We start from the raw sequence: 23,032 nt of genomic DNA, 5'->3' as shown, positions 1-23,032 counted from the left end.
CTCCTTTTTTCTTGGAGGTTTTTAAACTTTGGCACATTAGAAACAGCAATAAACCAGTAGACAGAATCCAGCTTTTCAGTGCTGCCAACTGCCAAGTCTTTTTTGAAAATACCACTGAAAGAGTGACAGTATTCAATGGTTACAACTTCCATGTTTTTATCAATAGATTTGGTGCTCTGGAGCATCAAACTGTTTACTGTGGGCAGAGTTTAAACTTCTGTTGTTTTTTAGTTGCTGTATCATCTGAATTAATTTAAAACGTTTGGATATGCAAGTGAGTGTATCAAAACTAGAATGAGTAACTCATCATCTCCTGGGATATACACAGAGCTCATTTGACATGAGATTCCACTCACAAGTTCATCTGAATCTTTATATTAAAAAAATCTTCAGCTGTTTAGAACTCTTCCTTGACTTCCATCTATCATCAGCAGGCCAGTGGTGTAATATAGGCTTTCTAAAGCACATGGGCATGGACATAATAACGACTTTTTGTTGTACTTGGTGCTCCCAGTAGAAAGAACAGAAAGAAATGACCTAATAGAACCAAAATACGCATTTTAAAAGCATCTTCTGCAGTCTTGTTGCTCCACTGTTCCACCTGTGTGCATATCCATGTGTGCAGACACATATTTAATGGTTTCGCTGCTGCCAAAATGTCATTACCTCTTGAGAAATTCCTTCTCCTCCTGCCTTTTCTCAGTGCACACCATTCCTTGAGCTCTCTGTTTTCCCAGCAGTTAAGGACAAAGCTGCCATTCCCTGCCCCCTTCCCAGCTGTGAGCTGGGTTTGGCCTCTGTGGGGTGACCAAACACTTCCCAGTGTCCATGTGCAGAACTCTGGGATGGGAGGAGGATGGGGATGAGCCTCTGTGGGCATTGCCACCTTCAGAAGGCACCACCAGTAGCCACTTCCAGTTTAATTCCATAATTTAGCACTGATTAGATTTCAAAACTATTTTAATCAAATAGGAATAGAATTTTAGGAGTTCCCAGAAGCTGATTCTGTGGGAAAGGATTACTGACTATGGCTAGGAGGGCTTGGGTTATTTTTGAACCTGTTCTGCAACATGTAGTGAATATAAAACCATGAGATTGAGCACCCCTATAAGGCATTAGAAGTTGCAATCATAAATGACCTTATATTTTAAAAATTATTTCTATAGTCCAATTGTTGGACTATAATCCCTTGTATTTTAATTAATTAATCAAGTCTGTTAACAAACCTATTCATATCAGTGGGTATTTGCTCAGTGCAGCAGTGAACTATTTAATCATTAATCCTCTGAGGGAAAGATTCTTCAAATAAATTGGAGAAATCCTCACATAACCACTTCTTTAAACCCAGGAGCTTCTTTTGCATATTCTGGAACAGATTGTTTCCAGATCCTAATGGAAGTATTCTGGCACTACTTTTTCTAAGCTGCTTTCAAAATTGATTTATTCCAGTTGAGTTTATTTCACAGTCAAACTCATTCTTGTGTTCTGAATTGTGGTTTGTATCATGGTATTTGTTTTTTCTTTCCCAAAGACAAGTTGAGTGGGTTTAAATAGATCCTAACTTTGTTGTTTTTAAAGGAGTTAACAGCAAAAGGTTGTGTTTATCAGATAATCAATGCCATAAAGTTGGTATTACTTGCAGTGTTTCCTGGGATAGAGCATGAAAGTAAATAAAGGAATCAAAATGTGAATACTCTCTGTCTTTCTACAAAAAAAGAATGTTCCTGTACACTCATTAGATACTCCCTTATAGAAGCCATTATAATTCAGTTGAAATAAGTATCATTTTAACCTTTTGTTAAACATTCCAAACTTTGAATTCTGGAATTACAGAATGTTTTGTGAAACAAACAGCGAACAAGCAAAGGAAAAGGCATAACTCCTGGATACTTTAAAATAGTGTTCCTTCCCCCCCCCTTACTCAGCCTTTCTGTAAATCATTTTAACATTGTGAGGATATTTGTTTTTATAGGTTTAGGACAATTTAACTATCTTGGGAACCCTTGATAGGTTCCTCAGAGATGTTTGAGGGGTTGCTGGTGAGTTCCACCCCCGTTTGGGTTTCTCAGGAGTCGAACGCTCTTGGAAAGGACATTTGGGAGTAAACGGACTTTTCCTTTTGTTTTTAGCCCTTCGTTATTTATGACATGAACTCTTTAATGATGGGAGAAGACCAGATCAAGTGCAAGCACGTGTCCCCCCTGCAGGAGGAGAACAAGGAGGTGGCCATCCGCATCTTCCAGCGCTGCCAGTTCCGCTCCGTGGAGGCCGTGCAGGAGATCACGGAATTCGCCAAGAACATTCCGGGCTTCGTCAATCTTGACCTGAACGACCAAGTAACTCTCCTGAAATACGGGGTCCACGAGATCATATATACTCTGCTGGCTTCTCTGATGAATAAAGATGGGGTTCTTATATCTGATGGACAAGGATTCATGACACGGGAGTTCCTGAAGAGCCTGAGAAAACCTTTTTGTGACTTTATGGAGCCCAAGTTTGAGTTTGCTGTGAAGTTCAATGCACTGGAATTAGATGACAGTGACCTGGCAATATTTATAGCTGTCATTATCCTAAGTGGAGGTAAGTGCTCTCTTATTTATGTGAGATTTTATAGGACAGAATTGACACTTTTATCTCCTGTGCAAACAGCCAAGTGCTCAGCACTGCAGGGTGGGAGTGAGTGCATTTACACAGAGGTTTTTTAGTCATTTTCAAATTTCTTTTTGTTGTTTGCCCTTTATTCAGTTTCAGACAGAAACTGAAAATGGAAATGACCCACTATTAGTGATGGAGCTGGAAATGCCTGCTGAGTCATCAGCTCATTTAGGCTGAAAACAAAATCAGGGCTATCTCCTGGAAAACAGGAAGGGTGGAATTTCACTGGCAGGAGCTAAAATTCTGCGTGAGATTTTTTTAAACCTGCAATTAGGTTGTGTGGCTTGCTAATTGAACACAAATAGCTTTGACTCCAGAACAATTCCAAAGGACAGGGGGTATTGGGCTTACAGGGTTATGGTGCTTCCCATTGATCTTTCATTCGTGCAAGGTTTTGTTTGCCTTCTAAAAGGAGGGGGAAATACATTTCTCAGGAACATGATGGTCCCCTAATGCCTGGGAAAACCAGGCATGGTGTGCCTGTTCAGATTCCCTCAGCTGCTCTGTTTGTGTTGTCTTCATGCATCACTCTTTGAGCCAATCTGAAAGCCCAGGTATCACACTGCACACATCCAACACTCCACTGAAAAACCACCGAATTTCAGCTTTTCTGCAGACAGCCACTGTGTTCTCCCTTCTCCTGAGGTGATGTCGCTGTTCTGTTTTGTGAATTAGTGACAGCTACCAGGATTTATTTCCCTTACACACCTTCAGACATAGATTCCAGGCACGTTGAAGCTCTGTTACTTTGGCCAACACTCCCAAGGCAGTGATGTTGCACAAATAAAATCTTGCCCTCCTGATTTGTGTGTATTTTGGCCCAACATGGAGCTGCACATATCCGTGGCAGGAATGTGCTGAATGCTCTGGATTCGGTTCCTCCACAGAGCAACGCCGAGTATTTCGTTATTAAATCCCATTTCAGCAATCAAACACAACCACATGCTCTGGTTCTAAACACAGCCCTGCTGCTGGGAGGGCACTGATAGGCAGAGCTGCATTTAAAATCACCTCCACTTCCTCCTGGCACCGTTTTTCATTCAGGAAAAATGGGGGATCACAATGTGGTTTGTCCCGCTAATTCCGCTTCCAACAAGAACTGCTCCCAGAAATTTCCTTGTGCAAACCTTGGGCACCATGATCCCTGAGGACTCTGCAGTAATTCAGGGAAGGAAAACACCTTGCTGGTATATTTTTGGTTGGCTTTGATGGGAGAGGAGAAATGGCACAAGCCTATCAGGGCACTGCACAAAACATGCCAATATTTCGCAGTTTTTAGTATAATGAAATGTGACAGATGAGAAAAAGGCCTCTCAAAATTCACTCCTAACTGCAGAAGGGGAACTTGCTCTCTGCAAAGCCCTGTCTTCAGCAGTGTTTGGTTTACTCCAGAGGAAATAGGAATGATGTAACCAGTCTCACATTTTAGATTGCAGGAGGACAGTGATTCACATATAATAATTAACTGTGTTGAAGCAAATTTATCAGCATGTCTCTTTTTTATCAAGAATAATTTGTAAACAGAGACCTGTAAAGAACTAACGAATTTGAATCAAGTAACTGTGTAGCAAAACTCTGAAGCAAATCTGTGGAGAGATATAAATCTGTGTAAATATAAATCAGTCCTTTCTAGGAAGATCATTTAATTGCTTGATAACAAAGATCTCGCTATCTTTTTTCAGAACTGGTTTTTTTTTTCCAAAAAAGCATGATAGCTGCTTGAAAAAAATGAGTTTATGTTTTGAAAACAATTCAGCTTTGTTGCCAATTAGAGAAAGCTTTTATCATGGAATTTACAGCCAGATATGATATCCAGTGAACTGGATGCGTTCTGTGGGACTATAATATCTTACGTGATAGAAAACTGAGTCCAATTTCTCAGCTGTCTCAGATGCTTCTGTAAGAGCTATACCCTTGCAAAATTGTATTTCTGCAAGAACTATTTGAATGTAGCAGGGTGATTTCACTGAAAACAGGATTTCAAAACCAGAGTACCTCGAGGACTTGACTTGCTGCAGGAATCCTGCAACGCTCAAGTCCCTTCATGAAATCCTGTGTACAACTATCTTTAACAGAAAACCAGTCTGTGGAACCCAAAAAGATCCCAGCCAGAGGATTCCAAGGAATGAATCTGTCATTACCTAGTGAAATGATGCTAATTCTGCTGGCTCCAGAGGGGCTGGCTCTTGTGCAGCTCTACAGAGAGGAGGAGAAGGGAAAGGGAAGGATAATTCCAGCTGGAACACTGCACGTAGGAAGCTTTTCATTGGGAAGTGTTTGGAATTTGCCACAAATCCTATAAAACTGTTCAGCCTTTTGATAACCAAACAGCTGCTTTTGCACGTTATCTAAAAAGGCAAAAAGCCCAAGTCACAGCCCTGAGAAGCTGACAAATTAACTGTAATAGCAACAGATGGAAAGTACTCCCACTCCCACAGTTGATTTTACTGTTCCTGAGCTGCTCAGTGCAGCCTCTCTCTGTCTCAGAGGTTCCAAATGTTTCTCTGAACTAATTTCTGAAGAGCTGCTCTTACTGTTGGTGCTATAACACAACATAAGTGGCAAACAAAGCCTTGTATTCCGAATTTAATGCTGGTGAGACGGAGAGACCGTGTGTGAGCATAGGACATCACCTTGTTTGTACAACAGCAGTGCTTTTTGCCATCAACAGCAGCACCAACCTCTCATTGCAACATCCTCTAGCTGTGGTAGCCTTAAGAGACACACTTTGGTTAAATGAGATTTGGAAAGCTTTTTTTAGGAGATATTCTTCCTCTGTGCCGCTGAGGCACATCCTCAGTCAGTAGTGAGTGCTCTGTACATGTGACAAAGAACTTGAGGCATCTTTAAAAATATCACATCCACCTGAGCTGAAGATGAACTCTGTCACAAGAAGGTTTAAGGAGAACAAGTTGGATGGCTCTGTTAGGGCAGGACAGATAATACCCCAAGCCTTGTTGGGACAATTCACATTTATGAACTGAGCAAACTCGCTCTAGCAGGTTGGTGTCAAACAAAGAAAAAGCTTAAAAGGGAATTTTGTACCATGTTTACATGCATGGACACAAAGCTTTGTGTGTTATCTTCTGCAGTGTTTGGATACAGGAAGGTTTGGATACAGGAATATTTGGATACAGCAGTGTTTGGGGGAGGGTGTCCCTGTAAAGATCCACACTCTGGCAGTCCACGTGCAGTCAAATGGGTATTTAAACCCAAAGATGTTTCTAAAGTCACTTTTTCAGTTTTCTATGGGTTTTTTTACCCTAAATTTTAAGCCACAAGTCCCTGCTCCTGATTTAAACACCATATTCAATAATTTTGCTGCATTCTGAGGTCAGCAAAATTTGAAGTTTTATCGCTGACTGTTACCAACAAGTGATTCCTATTTCACTGCCACACAAATCCCGCACTTCGTTAGAACAAAGAAATGCTTTGCAATCAGAGCAAGAACTGCAGATCATCACTGGAGGCATTGAACCAAAATCCTGGTGACAACAATATATGTGACAGTCTCAGAAGACAAACCTCAAACTGCTGAGTCACATCTGCCTCAGCAGGAGGAAAAAGAAGCAGCACGTGTGTTCACTCAGCCAGATCTTTGCCCGTTTTTTCATGCTGAGATTGTAGAATGTGCATTTAAATGCAAAATGCACTTAGTCAAAGCTATTAAAATGTAAAGTCTTGCAGGTGGCAACTTCATATGTGAGGAACAGGTAAAACATTGTAATTATTTTTAGGGACATGAAAGAGGCATCCAAATAAGTAAGTAAATAAACAAATATTCTCCCCTGAGACAGTATAGACTATCAATTTACACAAAGTGGTACTGCTGGCACTCAAAACTGGGGTTATTGGCCTTTCACAGTCACTGTGAACATCTTCTGACTTGGAACAATTTCCTGCAGAGTTTTCAAACCAATTGAAGCAGCCATAGGATAGTGAATGAAAACATAAAGAAAACATGAATAAAGACCCGTAATAAACGAAAGGGAACCATGGTGCTCATAGTCCTCATGGGTGAAGGGCAGGCTGGAGATAGCAGAGGAAAAAGCTACACTTCAAACAACAATCTGGTGTATCAGGGAGGATTAAAAGCAGCATCCAAATCCCTCTGAGTTCTCTCTCAGCTTATCATACCAACTCTTTGGCCCTGTGTCACCCATTTTCATTGTGTCCTAAGAGAGCCCTGCTACAGCTCCTTGGTTTTGTCCTTCACTTCCCTCAGCAGTTCCCTTTGCAGTTTGCTCTGGCAGCTTTCCAGCAGCACTTAGGTCTGCCCAGAGGCTTCCCCCCCAGTGTCCCATGCAGTTCCACACTCCCATTCCTGTGTTTTCTCGGTCCCTATTGCAATGGTTCTCGAGGCTCACTGTTCATCATTCCCCTTGCCCTTTTTTCTGCAAGGCACATCCCTCTGCAGCTCCTTGCTGCACTAAACACACCTTTTGGTACAAAACCAAATTGGTCTGGAGCATGTATATTTAAGAGCTTTTTAGCAGCTTGAGATATACCATAATAGCTGGATGTTTCAGCTTTTGTCTCTTATTTCCTTTTTTCCTGATTTAGATAAGTTTCTTGGAACAGAAACAGCATTTTCCTCTGCAAAAAGATTTTTACTGAGAAAGTATAGCAAACTGTCAACACCCAAAAAACACTGCCCATATCCTGAAGTTCTCATTCATGAAAAATCTCTCTTGCCTTCAATGGGAATTTTCCTTCCTCTTGAATTGGCTTATTTAAAAATAACATCTGATGATCTCTTTGGCTTTTGTCAGAGTCATCTTCTCTGCCTCTGGTTCCATTGGGTCATTAGAAAACCATCACAATGGGGTTTTCAAAGGGGTTTCAGAGTTTTAGCCCCTGCAGTCTCACTGACCTTCAGTTGACCTCGGGCATCCGAATTCAGGGGGTTCCTGATAAGTTCCAGACCCAGTGGAGTTTCCTCCTGGACTCTGAAGCACAACATTTGAATGGGGATTCACTCCTGAAAAACTCACACCCCAAAAAATTCCCACCACAGAGGAGCAGGGGCCAAATGGAGATGAATCTCAGAGGAAATCTCAAGGCCACGTCTTTGTGCTTTCTGGCTTTTTCTATCCCTGCACACTGAGTCATGCCCAGCTAGCTCAGAGTTCAGCTGCAACACGCAACGAAAATTTAAAGCTATCGCAACCCCAAAGCTTTAGCAGCTTTGAAGGGCTGAAATTTGGGAAGTGTCAGAAAGATGTCAGCTCGATTCTGCAGCACAGGCAATGCATTCAGGTAATCGAAAAATAAATACCTAACATTTATCAAAAATTCTTTAAGTAGCTGAAAAAAATTGCTCAGAAATATTGCCAAAGGAAATTAATAAAAAGGAACCTTTTGTCACATTTACTCCCAGACTTTCTGAACCAGATCTTATGGGGTTATCCATTGAATGGGATAAATGAGTGATCTCGGCAAGACAAGCACATTGGCAAACAAATATCCAGGTTCATATTCAAAATTACCATTATTCCTATCTCTGAAAAGCTCTGCCCAGACCTCACCTCTTGGGGAATGGAATATCCTTTCCTGATCAGTGACCTTTGTTTTCATGGCTTGTGTGTACTCATTTGTTTTCCTGCCAGCTTTGCCTTTTAGTTTACACTGCAATTTTTTTCCCCCGTGAAGTAAAACCCTGATGTATTTATAAAGAGCTTTGTTTTCTCTCAGCCTTTTTTCCAGTGTGCAGCACGAGTCCAGCTGACTTAGTAGAACTCTATGCACAGAAAGGTTACCAAGATCACAGGAAATAACAGCTTATTTTTTCAGTTTTTAATAGAGATCAACCTCTTGTCCTTGCTGAAATGGAATTATTGCCTTAGGGAAGTGATTTAAGGCTTGCACTGCTTTTTATTGATCAACCAATGGAATTAATTTCATAGCTACACAGCAAATGTTATTTACATTGTTGACTCTTTCCATTATGATAGTTGGGATGCATGAGCCAGTATTAAGCATTTTAGCAGTAACAGATTCATGGTGGTCTCTGTCATATGTGAGGATTTAACAAAGTTTAGCAGCTTTCATTGCTTAGACATTCGACATTGCATTAACTTTCAGTGCTGGAGAATCAAATAATTTATTACCTCAAGTTAGAAACCAAATGTTACGAATTCTGCTAATAACTGCAGCCACTTAAGGATGTATTTGGGGACAGACAGAGCTAATAGAACAGCTATTATGATGAGGATAATAATGGCTAAAACAGAAAGATTTTGCTTCTTGCTGAAGAAGAAGCTGTGCCAAAGCTGCTGCTGGGCTCTGGCAGTGCGAGGAGCTGAGTGTGGCTGGAAACATCCCCCAGCCTCCTCCATGCCCTGTGGCAGGAGCCCAGGAGAGGCATTTTCTGCACAAGCCACAGCCACTGGTCTCCACTGCCATCAGTGGCTGTGCCTGGGCTCATGGGCTGATGCAAGGCTATCCTGAAACTTGCTCATAGCAGCTGCAGCTTGGGCGTGGGGAAGACCTGAGCCTGTGATTTTTAAATCTCCCAGGTTAGTACGGCTGCAGAAGTTGAGTTTATGCCTTTTTTATTAAATTTTGATGGGTTCAAATCCACCTTAACAGGAAACATTTTTAGTGGTAGCAAGGACATGCAAATCCATCAGAGTATCTGTCCATTTTCCGGAAGTGAATTACCTGATACAGATTGTTTGTCCCCCGACTATCTCACTCTTTTTTTCCCCCACACACTCCCAGTTTACTGTGGAAAATCCACTGTAGTAGAGTACAAACCTGTTTCTGGATCAGCACCACTTGAACTGCTTCCAAGACTCTAAAACCCCTTTGAGCAGACCCCAGTGAAATCTTACAGACTACCTGGTGGTCGAACAGGTCCCAGGAAATGCCATCTGTAAAGGCTGAATTTGCTAAGAAATGTGTACGGAATGAACACATGAGCTCGATGTGATGATGCTCATGAACTCCCAACTCTTTTCTTCCCCAGACCGCCCAGGGTTGTTAAATGTGAAGCCCATTGAAGACATTCAGGACAACCTGTTGCAAGCCCTGGAGCTGCAGCTGAAGCTGAACCACCCCGAGTCCTCGCAGCTGTTTGCAAAGCTGCTGCAGAAAATGACGGACCTCAGGCAGATCGTCACGGAGCACGTGCAGCTCCTGCAGATCATCAAGAAAACCGAGACAGACATGAGCCTCCATCCGCTCCTACAAGAGATCTACAAGGACTTGTATTAATGAGCAGAGCAGTTCTTAATCCCCTGACATAATGTATGTTCTTCAGATTGCACTATTTCTTTGAGGGAAAACTTTGCATACCTAAGAAATTACTGTGAAACAGCATTTAAAAAGAGAGAGCTTAGTATAGTAGATCTATTTTATGCATATTGTTTATAAAGACACATTTACAATTTACTTTTAATATTAAAAATATCTATATCATGAAATTGTTGGCAGTATTTTCAGAATTAATTTTTTAACTATGTTATTTCCTAAAATTGCTTGTCCAAGTATGATCGATGCTTCACTCGAGTTGGTTAAGCATGCAGTTAAATTTTCAACTAAATAAAATCCTTTCTCCTTGAACATTTCCAGGGAAATGTTTGAAGTATTACGTTCTATTTTGTGCTCCCAAGGCAGCAGCAAAATAAAATTCAGTCGCAGATCAGTGTAACTTCCCAGGGGAGTTTCAAAGGCCAAAGGGAGGAGTGGCAGGTCTGACAATATTCGTGCCTTCCATAATGAGATTTGACACTGGCTGAGCTCTGTAAAGGGGGCTTGGTGTAAGGAAAAATTAGCCCACTCATTTGCAGGCAAACCCAAAAATGAGATGCCATTTCAAGAGCTAATTAAGGAAGGAATATGCACTGCTCAGCGCTCTTAGGAAACAGAGTCTTTTTTGATTCCTCTGTTCATGCAAGTTTGAGACAGGTGGAGCAGCAGCTGCTCCCCAAGGCCTCCAATTCCCACCCCACAGCAGCCAGAGCTGAGCTGGAACAGGTTGGTAAAAACCTCTTGGCCTGAGACGTTCCCAAATTATTTGATAAACTGCCATTGAACAACAGTCAAAATATCATGGAAAATTGCAATGCCATGACAAATTAACCCCTAAACAAAAGCACGGTTTGGATTAATTCCTGTAAAGATAAAGCTGTGATGGAAACCCTGCACCCTTATTTCAACTTGAGCTCCTGATGTTCATCCCAAGGACACTGGGAGATGTTGCTGCTGTTGGGGCTGTTGGTTTTCTTGCATGTGATGCCCTACAATGCCACCTAAGAGTTCCACAGGGAGCAGAGCACAGCACAGTGAGCAAGTTTTACAGGAGATAAATTTCCTAATACGGTCATTTTGGGGTATTCTTGGTACTGAGGTGAGAGGCCCTTGCATTCACATTTCCCCTGCCCACATTTGATAGTTTGTGAATGTGACCCCTGACAAAGTCAAGCAGGGGGGGACCCATGCTGGTGGACCAGAAGAGGGAATACTGGGGGAAAAAAGCCACTATTCATAACTTATATCTCGAGGTAAGGAGAGGTCCCCAGTTGAATATCCTTGGTTTTCTCTCCATATTCATATTTGATTTATGTAGCAAAAAACGTGCCTTAAACTTAGTGAAACGAGTGATACCTAAGCAAACCAAGAGGTGATGTGGGTGTGAGTAAGATCTTCAGGGAGTACAGACTGGCTTTGCTCCTAATGTAGACCTTAAAGTGAGACCTTGAAACTCTTAAGTCAATGCAAATTATGCAATAAAGAAGTTGAGAGAGGTAAATATTAAAATTAATCTTCCAGCTCATGCCTTCTATACCTGGAAACGTTTCCTAGTACTTGTTTCGGGTAACCTCTGGGCCTAAGGTCAGCCGTGAGCGCTATTCCCACCAGGAAGTTTGGGAAATTGGATCATTCAGCCTCCAGGTTTAAAGCCCACAGGTGGAATTGCACTGAGATGAAGTCACTGCGAGGCTGAAGAGAACAGCTTTGATCCTGCCAGGCTTGCAGTGAGATCACTTCAGGTAGCTCAGCAATGGTGGCCCTGCAGCAAACACAATATTGCAGTCAGTGCTCGGCGTTGCACGTTTGCTGCACGTTTGAGGGTGTTCCAGCTGAGCCCAGCACTGGCAGCAGTTACATGCACACTTTTATGGCTGTTACAATGCAAAAGAAAATATTCTCTCTCTGGTTTAAGTTGTTCTCCACCGCTCATTTGAAATGTTGCCACCCATCCCTTGGTGGGGGAATTTTGCAGAGCTCATCCCGTCCTGTAGCAGATGGATCAGAGATGAGCTGGCACTGAGACGGACCCCAGCTCCAGCACTGAATTCCTGCAGTAGCAACACACAGCAAGAACCATTAATCTGAGCCTGCATTTCTTAGACAATCCAATTTCCCACTGGCTTCCCTAGAAATGGGAGTCCAGAAGTAGTTTCAAATGAAGAGGAATTCTAGGGCATGCCCTTACAGAAGTAATATTCAAATTTATTTTAAAATAAGTGGCAGAGATGCTCTGACAGGGAAATTGAGTCCAGTGCTCAAAAAAAAATCTGTGCAACCCAGCAGCACGTTAACCAAAGAGCTTCACTCCACTCCTGCAGGGGGTCATATTTTTGAAATTCAGCAGTGACAGTGTCTAAGCCACTCAGTCCAAAAATCCCTATATTTTGAGAGTGGCAATGGAATCATAATCATAACAGTTCTGCAGGAACGGGTGTTATCCTTTATGAGGATGAAGGGACTGGATGCCCAAAGGCCTACACTTCTCTTTCAACTGTATCAGCTGCTCTAATAAAATACCCTGTTCTCCTTACACCCTGTCTTCTCTCACATACTGATAGTTACTCACCATGTTTTCCTCAAGCCATGCAAAGTGTTAATTTTTTATGTGAGTCACTAATCACTGACATTTCTGATTCTAAGCGGTTACATCATGGTTAAGAAGTTTTGCCTGAAATACTTTTCTACAAGAATAGGTCTTAAGGGAAAAATGTTCATTTAATGGACAATTGCTGTGTACTAATTTAGAACAAATGACTGTTATGAGGATATGAAAACATTTTCTCAAAAAATAGCATTTTCTCTTGTGAATTATATTCAGAATTTTGATCTAATTGTAAATACTTTCTGTTTCTATGGGACTTTATTTATTAAAAACAAAAACTTGCTAATGGGAGTTCATAAGTAGGTTGTCATACTTTCAGACTCTCTGGAGTTTTGGGTAGAGTGGGCTACGCCATAAATGAACAATTTGGGTTTTGATCTTCAGTGCTACTAAAAGCATTTAACAACTCAAAAATAGAAGCAGTCAGCTGGTACATGGCTGCCTTTGAAGAGCTTCATTTTGCTGGTGTTATACTGTTCCTTAGTCATCTGTGCACTACATCATCACATCCTCGGGGATGATGTGGGATCCTGGAGATTCCCACAGGCTTTGAAACTTCTGGGCTGTTCCTCTGTCTTGTATTTCACACTGATCTGCTTTTTCTGTAGAAGAACTGGAGGTAAATTGAGTCCAGAGAAAGTCATTTTGTGTCCCTGCACACATCCAGCCCATTTCCCTCGCCCTGTCAGGCATCAGAACGTTCCTTGTAGGAGCTCAAAGGTCCCTGTTCAACAGGAAAAATTACCTTCTTCACACAAAGAACACTGGTGACCATTTCTCCAGCAAATATTGCTGTGAGGGCCTGGACTGAAAATTGAGAGGAGAGGAAAACATTTCCAGCATCCCCTCTGTTGTGGCAAAGGCAGCCCAGACCATTTTAGCCACAGTTTCCATAACAGCAAGGAAAACCCGTTTGTCTCCCTGGTGCAGGTGATTAACCACCCTTCAGCACTCCCTAACAGAACCTTTCCCCAGCACAGCCAGCCCTCAGCACCCCAAAACACAGGAAAATGGGAAATGGACTTCCCAAGAGCTGCTGTCCCACCTCGTGTGACTGAGCCCCTTCCCTCAGCACACACACCACGGGTTCCAATCACTCTGGGGACAGATAAGCCCGGGGGGATCAGGATTTAGTATTTGATTTGCAACTGTAAACTCTGTCTTGAGGTCAAGTACGGTTTAATGGAACTTTTTTCCTTTTAAATAAGAGGTAATATCCCTTAAGTGGATGTAACATCAACTTTGTAAACACGAGCAATACAAAGCTGCAGCTAGAGATTTATAGGAGGAGGAAAACAAAAACCCCAGCAAACACCTCCTGGAACAGCAGCTCAGGCACACACCTGTCAAACAGTTCAGGTTCTCATTCAAGCACTGGGAAAAAAACGTGTCTCATCATAAATCCCATTCCAAGTGTCCTGTCTGAGAACTGGTGGTTAAAAATCAGCTGCACAAGGGTGGATCGGACTCCACGGATACCAGCAACGTACTTCCATTCTTCTCAGCACTACCTAGCCCTGGAAATGATGACTGTAGGAAAAACAGTTCCTGAGCTTCTGCATTTTCATTCTGGTACGCAGGGTATGGATAGGAAATTCGGCAGCACATCTTCACTGGCTTGAGGTAAACACTCAGCAGGCAACGACTGAGCCAGCAAAGGAAGAAAGGAGGAAATGATTCCGCAGCTCTGGGTGCAGTGTGATAGTGTTAGATGTGTGTGTGTGCAGGATCTCACAGGGTTTTACCTTTATTCTTTGTAAGAGCCTCATGGGCTGGGCGTTTGCAAGAGGCTTGAGTGTAACAAAGCCAGCAAACAGCATCTATAAATTGATAGCTCCCAAAATAGGGAAGGTTTGTTCAGCTCACAGTCTCTTCCACTGCATCTCTTTATTGCTTAGTGTGACAAATATTGAAGTATTGCAAGTCTGTAGCTTGGCTAGATCGTAGCAGGAATTCTCTGGGCAAGTCTTGCTCTGGGCAAGCATTAGTCAAGCCAGTAACTCTTAGATTTTGGGGGTTAAATGCTTCAGGACTTCTTTTAAATGTGGCATTAATTCGCTTCGATAGGTTTTTGCAAATGGCTGAGATCAGTTCCCAACCCTCAAATGGGATGAGTTTCTAATTAGGGTTTTGCTAACTGAACATGGCTCTCAGCCCTGCTTTAGGAAAGGGTAAAGCCAAAAAAGAGCTTTAGCTGCAAGTGAAAATAGCCCTTCTGTTGAGACACACACTGGTTAAGGGCTTTCTTTTTAATTATTAAGCTTCCTTCTTGTGTTGGAAATGGGGAGCATTTTCATAACAGCATTGGCCAAGAGGAATATCCATTGCTCATTATGTTATATGCTGTTACCCAACGAGGTTTTTTTAGTTCAGTGGAGACAGCAAGGGAAAAGTGAACTCTCCAGAGGCAGGGGAGGGAAGGAGGAATACGCAGCACCATTGGTTCTCACACTGGGAAGAGCTGGCAGTGCAGGAGAAGATCTTGTCCTGCTTGCTGCAATGATGATTAAAGCATTCTGTTGTGTCAGCATATCCTCAGTTTGTTAGTGCTAACTCTCAGCTGGCCATATCCTGCCAGATTTGCAAGCAAAGCCTGCCAAGCCATCTCAACAAAAATGTAGCTTTAAATATTATAAATGATGCTGCATTTTGCTGTGGAAATGTTTCCTGAAAAGGCTGTTCCAAAACATCCTTTATTGTTGGGGGAGGGGAGTAGAAGGGGCCTGGGAGAGGGAGGAGGGAGGAAAAAGAGCTACTTTTAATAGATTTTTTTCTTCTTTTGAGGCCAGGGATTCATTTCACATCATTCTGTAAGACCAAATGGATATTTTTTTCCCAGTGACTATAAAACATTACAGTAATAATTTTGTATGTAAGTTTTGGCAACTAAGCTGGAGTGGGAGGAAGGACAGAGGGCATCTGATTTTCTAAAGGATTGCAGTGAGGGATTTTGCAATTGATCAGTTAGTAAAACCTTCTTGGTGAACATCTGCTTGCTGGCAAGGGAGATCTATCTTCTTCCTGTGGTAATAAAGGAACAATCTCAGCAGAGCAAAGGAGGTGGCTCCTGTAGCAAGGAGAAGCTTTGGGTTCCAGATCTAAACCCAGGGATTTGGGTCTCCATGTGATAACAGGATCCTGTCAGGAACTGATCAATGACATCTCCACTAATCAGCTGTTCTTGGTGAACTTTGGTTGCTGGGTTTCCTACCCATGACACAGAACCCAGACCACGAGCACTGATCCACGAGCAGAACCCTGAACATTTGTGCAGAGACACAAATTCAAAGCTGTTCTCGTTCAAACTTCCACGTGGGGTCCTTTTGCACGGGGAGGTCCTTTTGGAGAGAAGGCAGACCCACAAAATTCCCTCACAGCTCAGCCTCGAAGCAGAATAAATGAAAGGGAAGGAATGATCAGAGTCATGCAGTCAGAAGTAGATTAGATGTGCCCGGCCCAAAGGAACAGGTTTGTTGCAGTGTGTCAGAATCCACATTATGTTAAACTTGCTCTTAGCTGAACTTTGGTCAAAATATTTAGGAGCCCTTTAGCTGAGTATTTTCCCAGCTGAATATTTCTTCTTTTATACTTCTTTTCTCTTCAGTTTTCACATTTTAATGTGAATTAATGTGATTAATTCTAGACTGGTAGGAAAGGCACAGTGATGTGCAGGTTCCTCTGCATCTGGACTCTGCCTGCACAGCTGGGGTACAAATATTTGATATTTGTAGTCTATGGATTTTTGCAACAAAATGTAAACAGGGATAATAAAGTCAGATTTAAAGAAGATGGGACCTCCAAGGTGTTTTGCATTTTAAATGCTCTAAATGTTAAAAATAAAACATATTAAGCACTCAGTAAATTACTAGCCTTTTTTATTTTGCAGTTTTTATTGAGAAAAATTAAAATGTATGAAGGTGATGGAAATTTAACTGGGAGTTCTTCACCTTCTTTTCTGGGTAGACCCTACAGCGAGGACTCATTGCCTTTCCCATGAAATTCCAAGGGGCAGAGTCTGCTCGCAAGTGTAATTCAAACCTGCTAAAACATCTTTGGAGGCAATGGCACCACACCAAAATTAAATTACAGGGGATGAAGTCATGCTAAGAAATTGATTTTAAAAACATGATGGGGTTGCAAGGGTGGCTTGTAGGAGTTGCACTTGTAGGGGTGCTGAAGAGGGCACTTTTGGCACCCAGCAGTAAAAGTTCTGTATCACAAGGAGGGGATTTTCTGATGTCAGCTGTTTTTGGTTCCCCAAAGGCATAACTCTTAATTTGCTCTTTGTAGGAGATTGTGAGGTGTTCACCTGCCGGGTGGTACCACAAGAAATTGTTAACAGTGGAAATTATACAACTTAACCCAAATATTAGCACAGAAAGGGTTGGGTTGGAAGGGACCTTAAGGAACACCAAGTTCCAACAATCCAAAGGATATATTGTGAGGGAGGAAGCAGCAGGCTGTAAAGCACCCACTGATGAATTTTATATATGATCTCTCCTCTCTGTTTGCTCTGCACTTCCTTTGGTACACAATAAAGCTGTGCTTAACTAGCACCAAGCCTGGCATGCAATGAACCCAGAGCTTCACTGAAAACTGCCCAGTGCGAGGGAACAGCCTCAAATCCGGGATCAAGCCTAGAATGGAGAAGCTGCTCATGTTTAGAGAAAAATCCCATTTGTGTTACAAGTGACACCACTCAAGTGTTCGTGCTCTGGGTTCCGTTCCCTCTCAGTCAGATAAGGTTTCAAGTAAGAAGTCTTTGAGACAGGATTTGTAGGATTGGCCTCCATGGAATGATGTGTAAGTGAGTTTCATGGCTCCCAACCATCACCACACTGTCAGAGGGAGGGGTTTGTGTGCCCAAAGTGAGCAGGATTTGATCCTAAACGGAACACTGGGGATACCAGTCCCAGAAATGCAAAAGGGACGTTTGCAGAACACTAAATGCAAAGTATTTTGAAGAATAAATTAAATAGAATGAAGCAGGGATTGTCATGAGCACGGTGTGAATCCCGTGCCAGCACTGCCATCCTGGGTTGGGCTCAAACAGCCAGAATCCTCTAATATCCACTTGCAGGAGCATTATTATTCAGTTGTGGGCATTATCAAAATGAGGGAGAGAGGAGATGTTGTTTTCCCAAGGTGTCTGCCTGCTCTGCCTGGTTCAAATCACCCCGTGAAGCCATCCCTGCACGAGGAGCAGTGCCAGTGCAAGGCAGGGGCCAGCCTGCAGCTCCTGCTGCACCCCAGATTCTTCCCATTGTCCCCAGTTCCTGTCCCCTGCATCCGGCCCGTGCCCTTGCTGGCTGTGAGTGCCTGTCCTGCTCAGAGTTCTGGCACCTTGGTTTGCAGCCAAGGGGCTGAGGATACAAGTCAGAATAGCATTTCCTTCCCCTGAACCCATTGTGCCAGGCCAGGGGAGCTGTGCAGCCCCAGCTGCTCCTGCCCTCTCCAGCCATCCTGAGGTCAGTGGCAACCGTGTCGCACCTCGGGAAGGAGCATCTGGGCAGCTCCAGGGGGAGCAAAGGTTCTCCCAGCAGCTCTGGGTGGGAGGGAGCTGAGAACTCTCTCAGGCACTTTCCCTGCCCAGTGTGGAAACAGGAGAACCCTCCTGCAAAAGCAAATCCAAATGCAATCCACAAAGTGAGGCTTTAGTCTGCGCTGGGGCGAAAATGAGACCATTCAAAACTTGCATGACTGCATCAAGAAAAGCCCTTGTGAGGCTCAGTCAGGCTCTTATTTTGGAGCACAGTACTGGAATTTAGTGTCCCTCACTCCAGCAGGTATCGTGGTCATTGCAGGCACTTTCTCTGCCATTATTTTTCCTGATGGACCTCTTGCCCTTTGCACAAATGAGCAGACACAGGAAGTCACACTGCTCATCTGGAGGGCAGTGCAGGGACTTGAAATCCTTGTCCCTCACAGTGCAGGTTTAATTCTCTGACCTCTCCTAGTTTGCATCCCAAGGTCTGGTATCCAGAAGTGCTGAGCAAAAAGCAGCTGGACCCTGCACACTCAAATCAGGTTTCAGAGCCTGATGTTAGGCCCTGGTGTTGAAATGCTTGTGCAATTCACACAGCGAGGCAGTGGAGGGACAGCAGCGTGTCCAGGAGACACAACAAATGTTCTCCTTTGCATCCTAAACAAGCCTTCTGGAAGGAAGAAATGGAGCTGTTACCCAATGTGTCACGGTGCTTGTCGCTTGTTATTTGTTTTTATTTCTTTTAAAGACATTCCAAAGTGCCCTACAGATTTTTGGAGAAACGTCTTGTGCACATTTTATTTTTTTTTCAGTACAATGACAACAGCAAAACAAATGAGTCCCATGCTACAGATCAGACAATGTTTCTTAACAGGGTTTTAAAGCTTGTTGTTACACAAATACAATTCCAGCTGCCAAGAGCCAGCTAATATATTCTTGGCATGCCTGGTGAGCCTAAAATCACACACGGTGGGTACGTTCTGCCTGACAGCCAGAGGAGCAAAATTTCACTTGGATAGGTGCAGGGTAAAGAACCTTTTTTTCAGAATAAAGCCTGTCCCACTCTGCTCAGACACACAAGACCTCCTCGAGCTCAGCAGCTCATTTTGCACCTCAGGACTGCAGGGCACAAGGATGTTGTCATACGATTGTATCTCCTGATTTTCTTAGAAATTGCCCCAGCTGCGTTTTAATGCTGCTGCTACCATTTGAAATGAGTAATTGCTCAATGGATTAAGAACCCAACATGTTTTACTGGGCATTTTAATGTGTCTTTTGAACGTGGTTTGCAGAGATACCATCTCAGCCTGCCAACTGCTCCTTCACCAAAGGAAACTCGTTGTTCTACCCGGCCATTCCGAGCTCCCTGCGTTTACAGCACCGGGCATGACCCATCCAGAGGAGAAAGGGAGTCCAGGCTTGGCCTTCCAGCAAATTGCTCCAAGTGCTTTGCAACAATCAGTGCCAAAGCTCACTCATTGTACTGGTGGGGGAGGCTGGAGCAGTGGGGCTGCAGGCAAGGGATCAGCCTCAGATCAGCCAGTTGCACACCAAACCTCGTCCTCAGTTCCCCTCTTACAGGATCTTCTCCAGGACACTGGAAAATCTTCCTTTTTCTGAGGAAAAATCCATTATAAATCACCACTAGAAATATTTTAATTTACAAACAAGAAAGCTGACCTAGGACTGCTCCTTTAAAATTCCATTTCCCCAGTTGTGTGTTTCCTTGGAGGTGAGCAACTCTGAGGTTTTTTCTTTTTTCTCTCTCTTTTTTTTTTTCCTCCTGGTGGTTTTGAGTGTTATTTTCCCAAGTCCTGAGTGTTATCCAGGGTGCCTAAATCCGGGTACCCTAAATCACCTCAGGTCAGTGTAGCTGATAATCAGAATAATTAATAATTTAATAATCAGTAAATTAAAATTAATCTGTCTGGTGGTATGTCCTGTAAGCAACACAATGCCCGCAGTTTCTGGGCTGGGGCACATCACTGCAGTTGACTTTTTTGGGCAGCTTTTTCCACCCTGGCTCTGAAATCAAACATTTCCCTTCTGTTTGTGCAGGCCCAGGGTGGGAAATATCCAGTGGTGTTCCAATATTAAAGCAGAAAACTGCAGCTTGCAAGAGGCATTAAAGGAGATGAGAAAAGATTCTCTGCATTAAAACAAACAAAAAGATAAAAATCCCAGTACTGCCAAGGGCAGATGAGGAAATAGCAGAAGAATAAAGATTAATTGTTCAATAGTTTCTTTGCTTAAGTCTTCACAGCAAAAGGTTAACTCCCACCAGCTGCTTAAAGCAATTAAAATCAGCAACGAGCTGGAGTACAGAGAGGAGGAAGAGAATAGGTTAAACGTGTTCAGCTGGGTTAGATACATTCAAGTGAGCAAGCTGCAAGGAAATTTACCCTGGAGTATTTAAGGAAATAGCTAAACCAATCTGAACCATTAAATGATTATCTTTTAGAATTCATGGATCATGGAAAAGTGAGGCCTCAGAGGACCCAGGAAGGAAAAATTTCTCCTATTCTTTTCTTTCTTAAGAAAGGACCAAGAGAATTACAGGTTAGTCCAGCTTCAAATAGCTAATTAATCACTAATTGGTTTAACTATCCATCTTAGGATATCCAGCCAATAATAACATAACAAGTATTTTTTGTCAAGACTGAAATCATGCCATGTTAATTTAATTTAATTTCCTTTTTTGACAGAATAATTGACCTTGTGAGTAAGGGGGAAGCAGTGCATGTGCTGTGACATGTAACACTCCTGTAAACAAGCTGGGGAAGCGTTGAAAGCTGAAACTATTGCAGGTGCAAAAGTGGATTAAAGATTATTTTGGAAGGGTTTCTTTTTAATAGTTTGCTGTTCAAACTGAGAGATTATCCAAGCTGGGGTGCACGAGGGGGTTTCTGGGTGCCATTTGCTTAATGACAGAATACCCAGTGCACCTAGAAATTCTAAATCCCATCAGAGACTTGAGCATTCTGGAGCCAAGTTTTTAATTCAAGCTGATCCTGAGATATCAGGATAAGTGCCTGAACCAACACAACAAGGTTCAGCAACCAGAAATGTGAAGTTTTCCCCATACAAGGCAAAACTCCCCCGTGCCATCCCAAGCCACGGGCTGGAGGCAGTGTGATGTGGGGGTGTGGAGAGAGCAGATCCCAACGCACAGCAGGGCTGTGCTGCTGTGGCTAAAAAAGGCAGGCCCTGCTTGGTGGCCAGAACATCTGCTTGGCTGACAACTGGCCCTCAGCACCACTGTCCGTCGTGGTCTTGTGCTGGAATGTCGTGGCATGCCTGAGAAGGAGAACTGGGAAATACCCAAAGCAAAGTGCCTGATTTCTCACGTAGGACATGGATTTCTGTCCATGCAAGACCCTGTTCCTCAGTGAGGGATGCCACCCTCCCACCCTGTGATAAACCAGCCCCTACCACATGCAGGCTGGGGTTTTCCTGGTGGCATTTCCAATCCCTGGCTGCCAGGGCCTTCCCCACACCCAGGCTGTGCTTTGGAGGCAGCAGCTCCTTCCAGAGGCATTTTGAAACCCAGTGATTGTGTGAATCTGCCTCTCCCTCTCATGGACTGACCCAGTCTCTCGTGCACAGCCCACTGTTCCCACGAATTGCTGGAGAGGGAGGACTTGACGTTCCCCAGCTCAAGAAAAAGCCTCAGGAAATTGCAAAAAGTCCTAAAAAGCCGCAGTTTGTTTTCATAACATTCTTTTCCTTTTAGAGAAGGAATATTTTTTTCCTTAACATTCTCCCTGATATTTCAAGAGTTAATGGACACTAATGATCTAAACACTGCAGAAAAAAGGATGGCACAAGACGCTGGTAAGGTATCCTGGCTAATTAGCAGTGCTTCGTTTATGTAGAAAAAAAGGATGTTTAAGTTGCACCGAAGAGTCTCAGATTTATTTATTTCTGTCATCATCTGGTTCTGAAAGAATTTCTAGGTTCCCTCCAGATCCTCTCCTCTAACTCTTTGACTATTTACAAAGCAAAAATGTGCATGTGTGTCACGGCTTGACTTCCTAATCCTTAATTTAAGTCTGTCCAAAAGCCAAGCATCCAATTAGGCTCCTTCCAGGACAGGGGAGCTCGGTTTGGCATTCATCTCCTGCAGGGATCGATGTTCCAGGCTGGGGTTTGCCTTGTTCTCTGGAGGTGCTGCTCCTTCTGCAGGCACTGGATGGAAATTTTAGATGACTAAATAAAAATGAGACAAATCCCAGTCTCCACAAGCATGTGCCACCCCATCTCTTCTTCCCAGTCATATCCAGAAGCTCCTTTCTCTCATTTAATGTATGGAACTTTAAAGAAATCTGCTACTAGAAGTAAATAATACAATCTATCCATGGAACTTAGCAAAGCTCATGTCATCAATTCATTCTTCTCTCTTTCTTTCCCTTCTCCCCTTCACATCCACGAGACTTGTAAAATAACCTTGCATTGGGCAAAGAAAACCTGAGGCACAAGAAATTTTGGGTCTGCCTGAAAAAAATGGAGGATCTTACTCTCTTATACAACCCCTCCACTTGATGTGGTGGCATTTGCTTCTCCCCATACTGGGGTGGGGTTGCCAAGGTTGTCTCCAAGCCTTCAGGGTGCTTGAGTGCTGCAAAGATTTTGTGTCACTGGCTTTTCCTCTGACCTGGACAGAGCCCTGCTGAAAGTGCTGAGATTGGCTCAGTCCCACCCAGTGGGAGATCCTTGGAGGGGGGATCTCTGCCTTCCACTTGCTCTTTACTCACAAGAAGATGGCAAAAGGGCTTCCAGCCCTTTTCCAGAAAACAAAGTAATTGCAGGGTCTGTAAGTGTGAATTTAGAGCTCTCAGTTTGAATCCATCCCATCTGGAAATCAGGTAAGAGGATCAGATTGAGTTTGTGATACAGGTGGGATCTGATGGTAATATTTATCATCATATTCAGTAAAAATGGTTCAAATCTGCTTTTCCAAAAGCCTGATCCAGCCTTCCCTTGGGGCCAATTTCTGATTGCACTGGGCCCTCTCCCAGAATCCTGGGTGCTTG

General features: G+C 43.1%; 1 protein-coding gene across 4 annotated transcripts in view; it reads left to right on the top strand.

Moving 5' to 3' along the window:
* PPARG (peroxisome proliferator activated receptor gamma) overlaps positions 1-10,221 on the top strand; it is a 51,634-nt gene extending 41,413 nt beyond the window's left edge. For all 4 annotated transcript variants that reach the window (XM_042026716.1, XM_042026715.1, XM_042026717.1 and 1 more), the window contains exons 6-7: positions 2,130-2,580; positions 9,626-10,221. In XM_042026716.1, the coding sequence (XP_041882650.1) occupies positions 2,130-2,580; positions 9,626-9,873 (699 nt within the window). In that variant the 3' untranslated portion in view covers positions 9,874-10,221. The remainder of the gene's footprint in view (positions 1-2,129; positions 2,581-9,625) is intronic.
* Positions 10,222-23,032: the final 12,811 nt, after the last annotated feature.

This window comes from Corvus kubaryi, unplaced genomic scaffold, assembly GCF_017639235.1.
Source record: "Corvus kubaryi isolate FWS band 111438036 unplaced genomic scaffold, C.kubaryi_AGA036_p1.0 37285, whole genome shotgun sequence".
In the NCBI taxonomy this organism is placed as follows: domain Eukaryota; kingdom Metazoa; phylum Chordata; class Aves; order Passeriformes; family Corvidae; genus Corvus; species Corvus kubaryi.
Note: the sequence above shows the minus strand (reverse complement) of the source record. Positions and strands in the feature narration are given on the sequence as shown.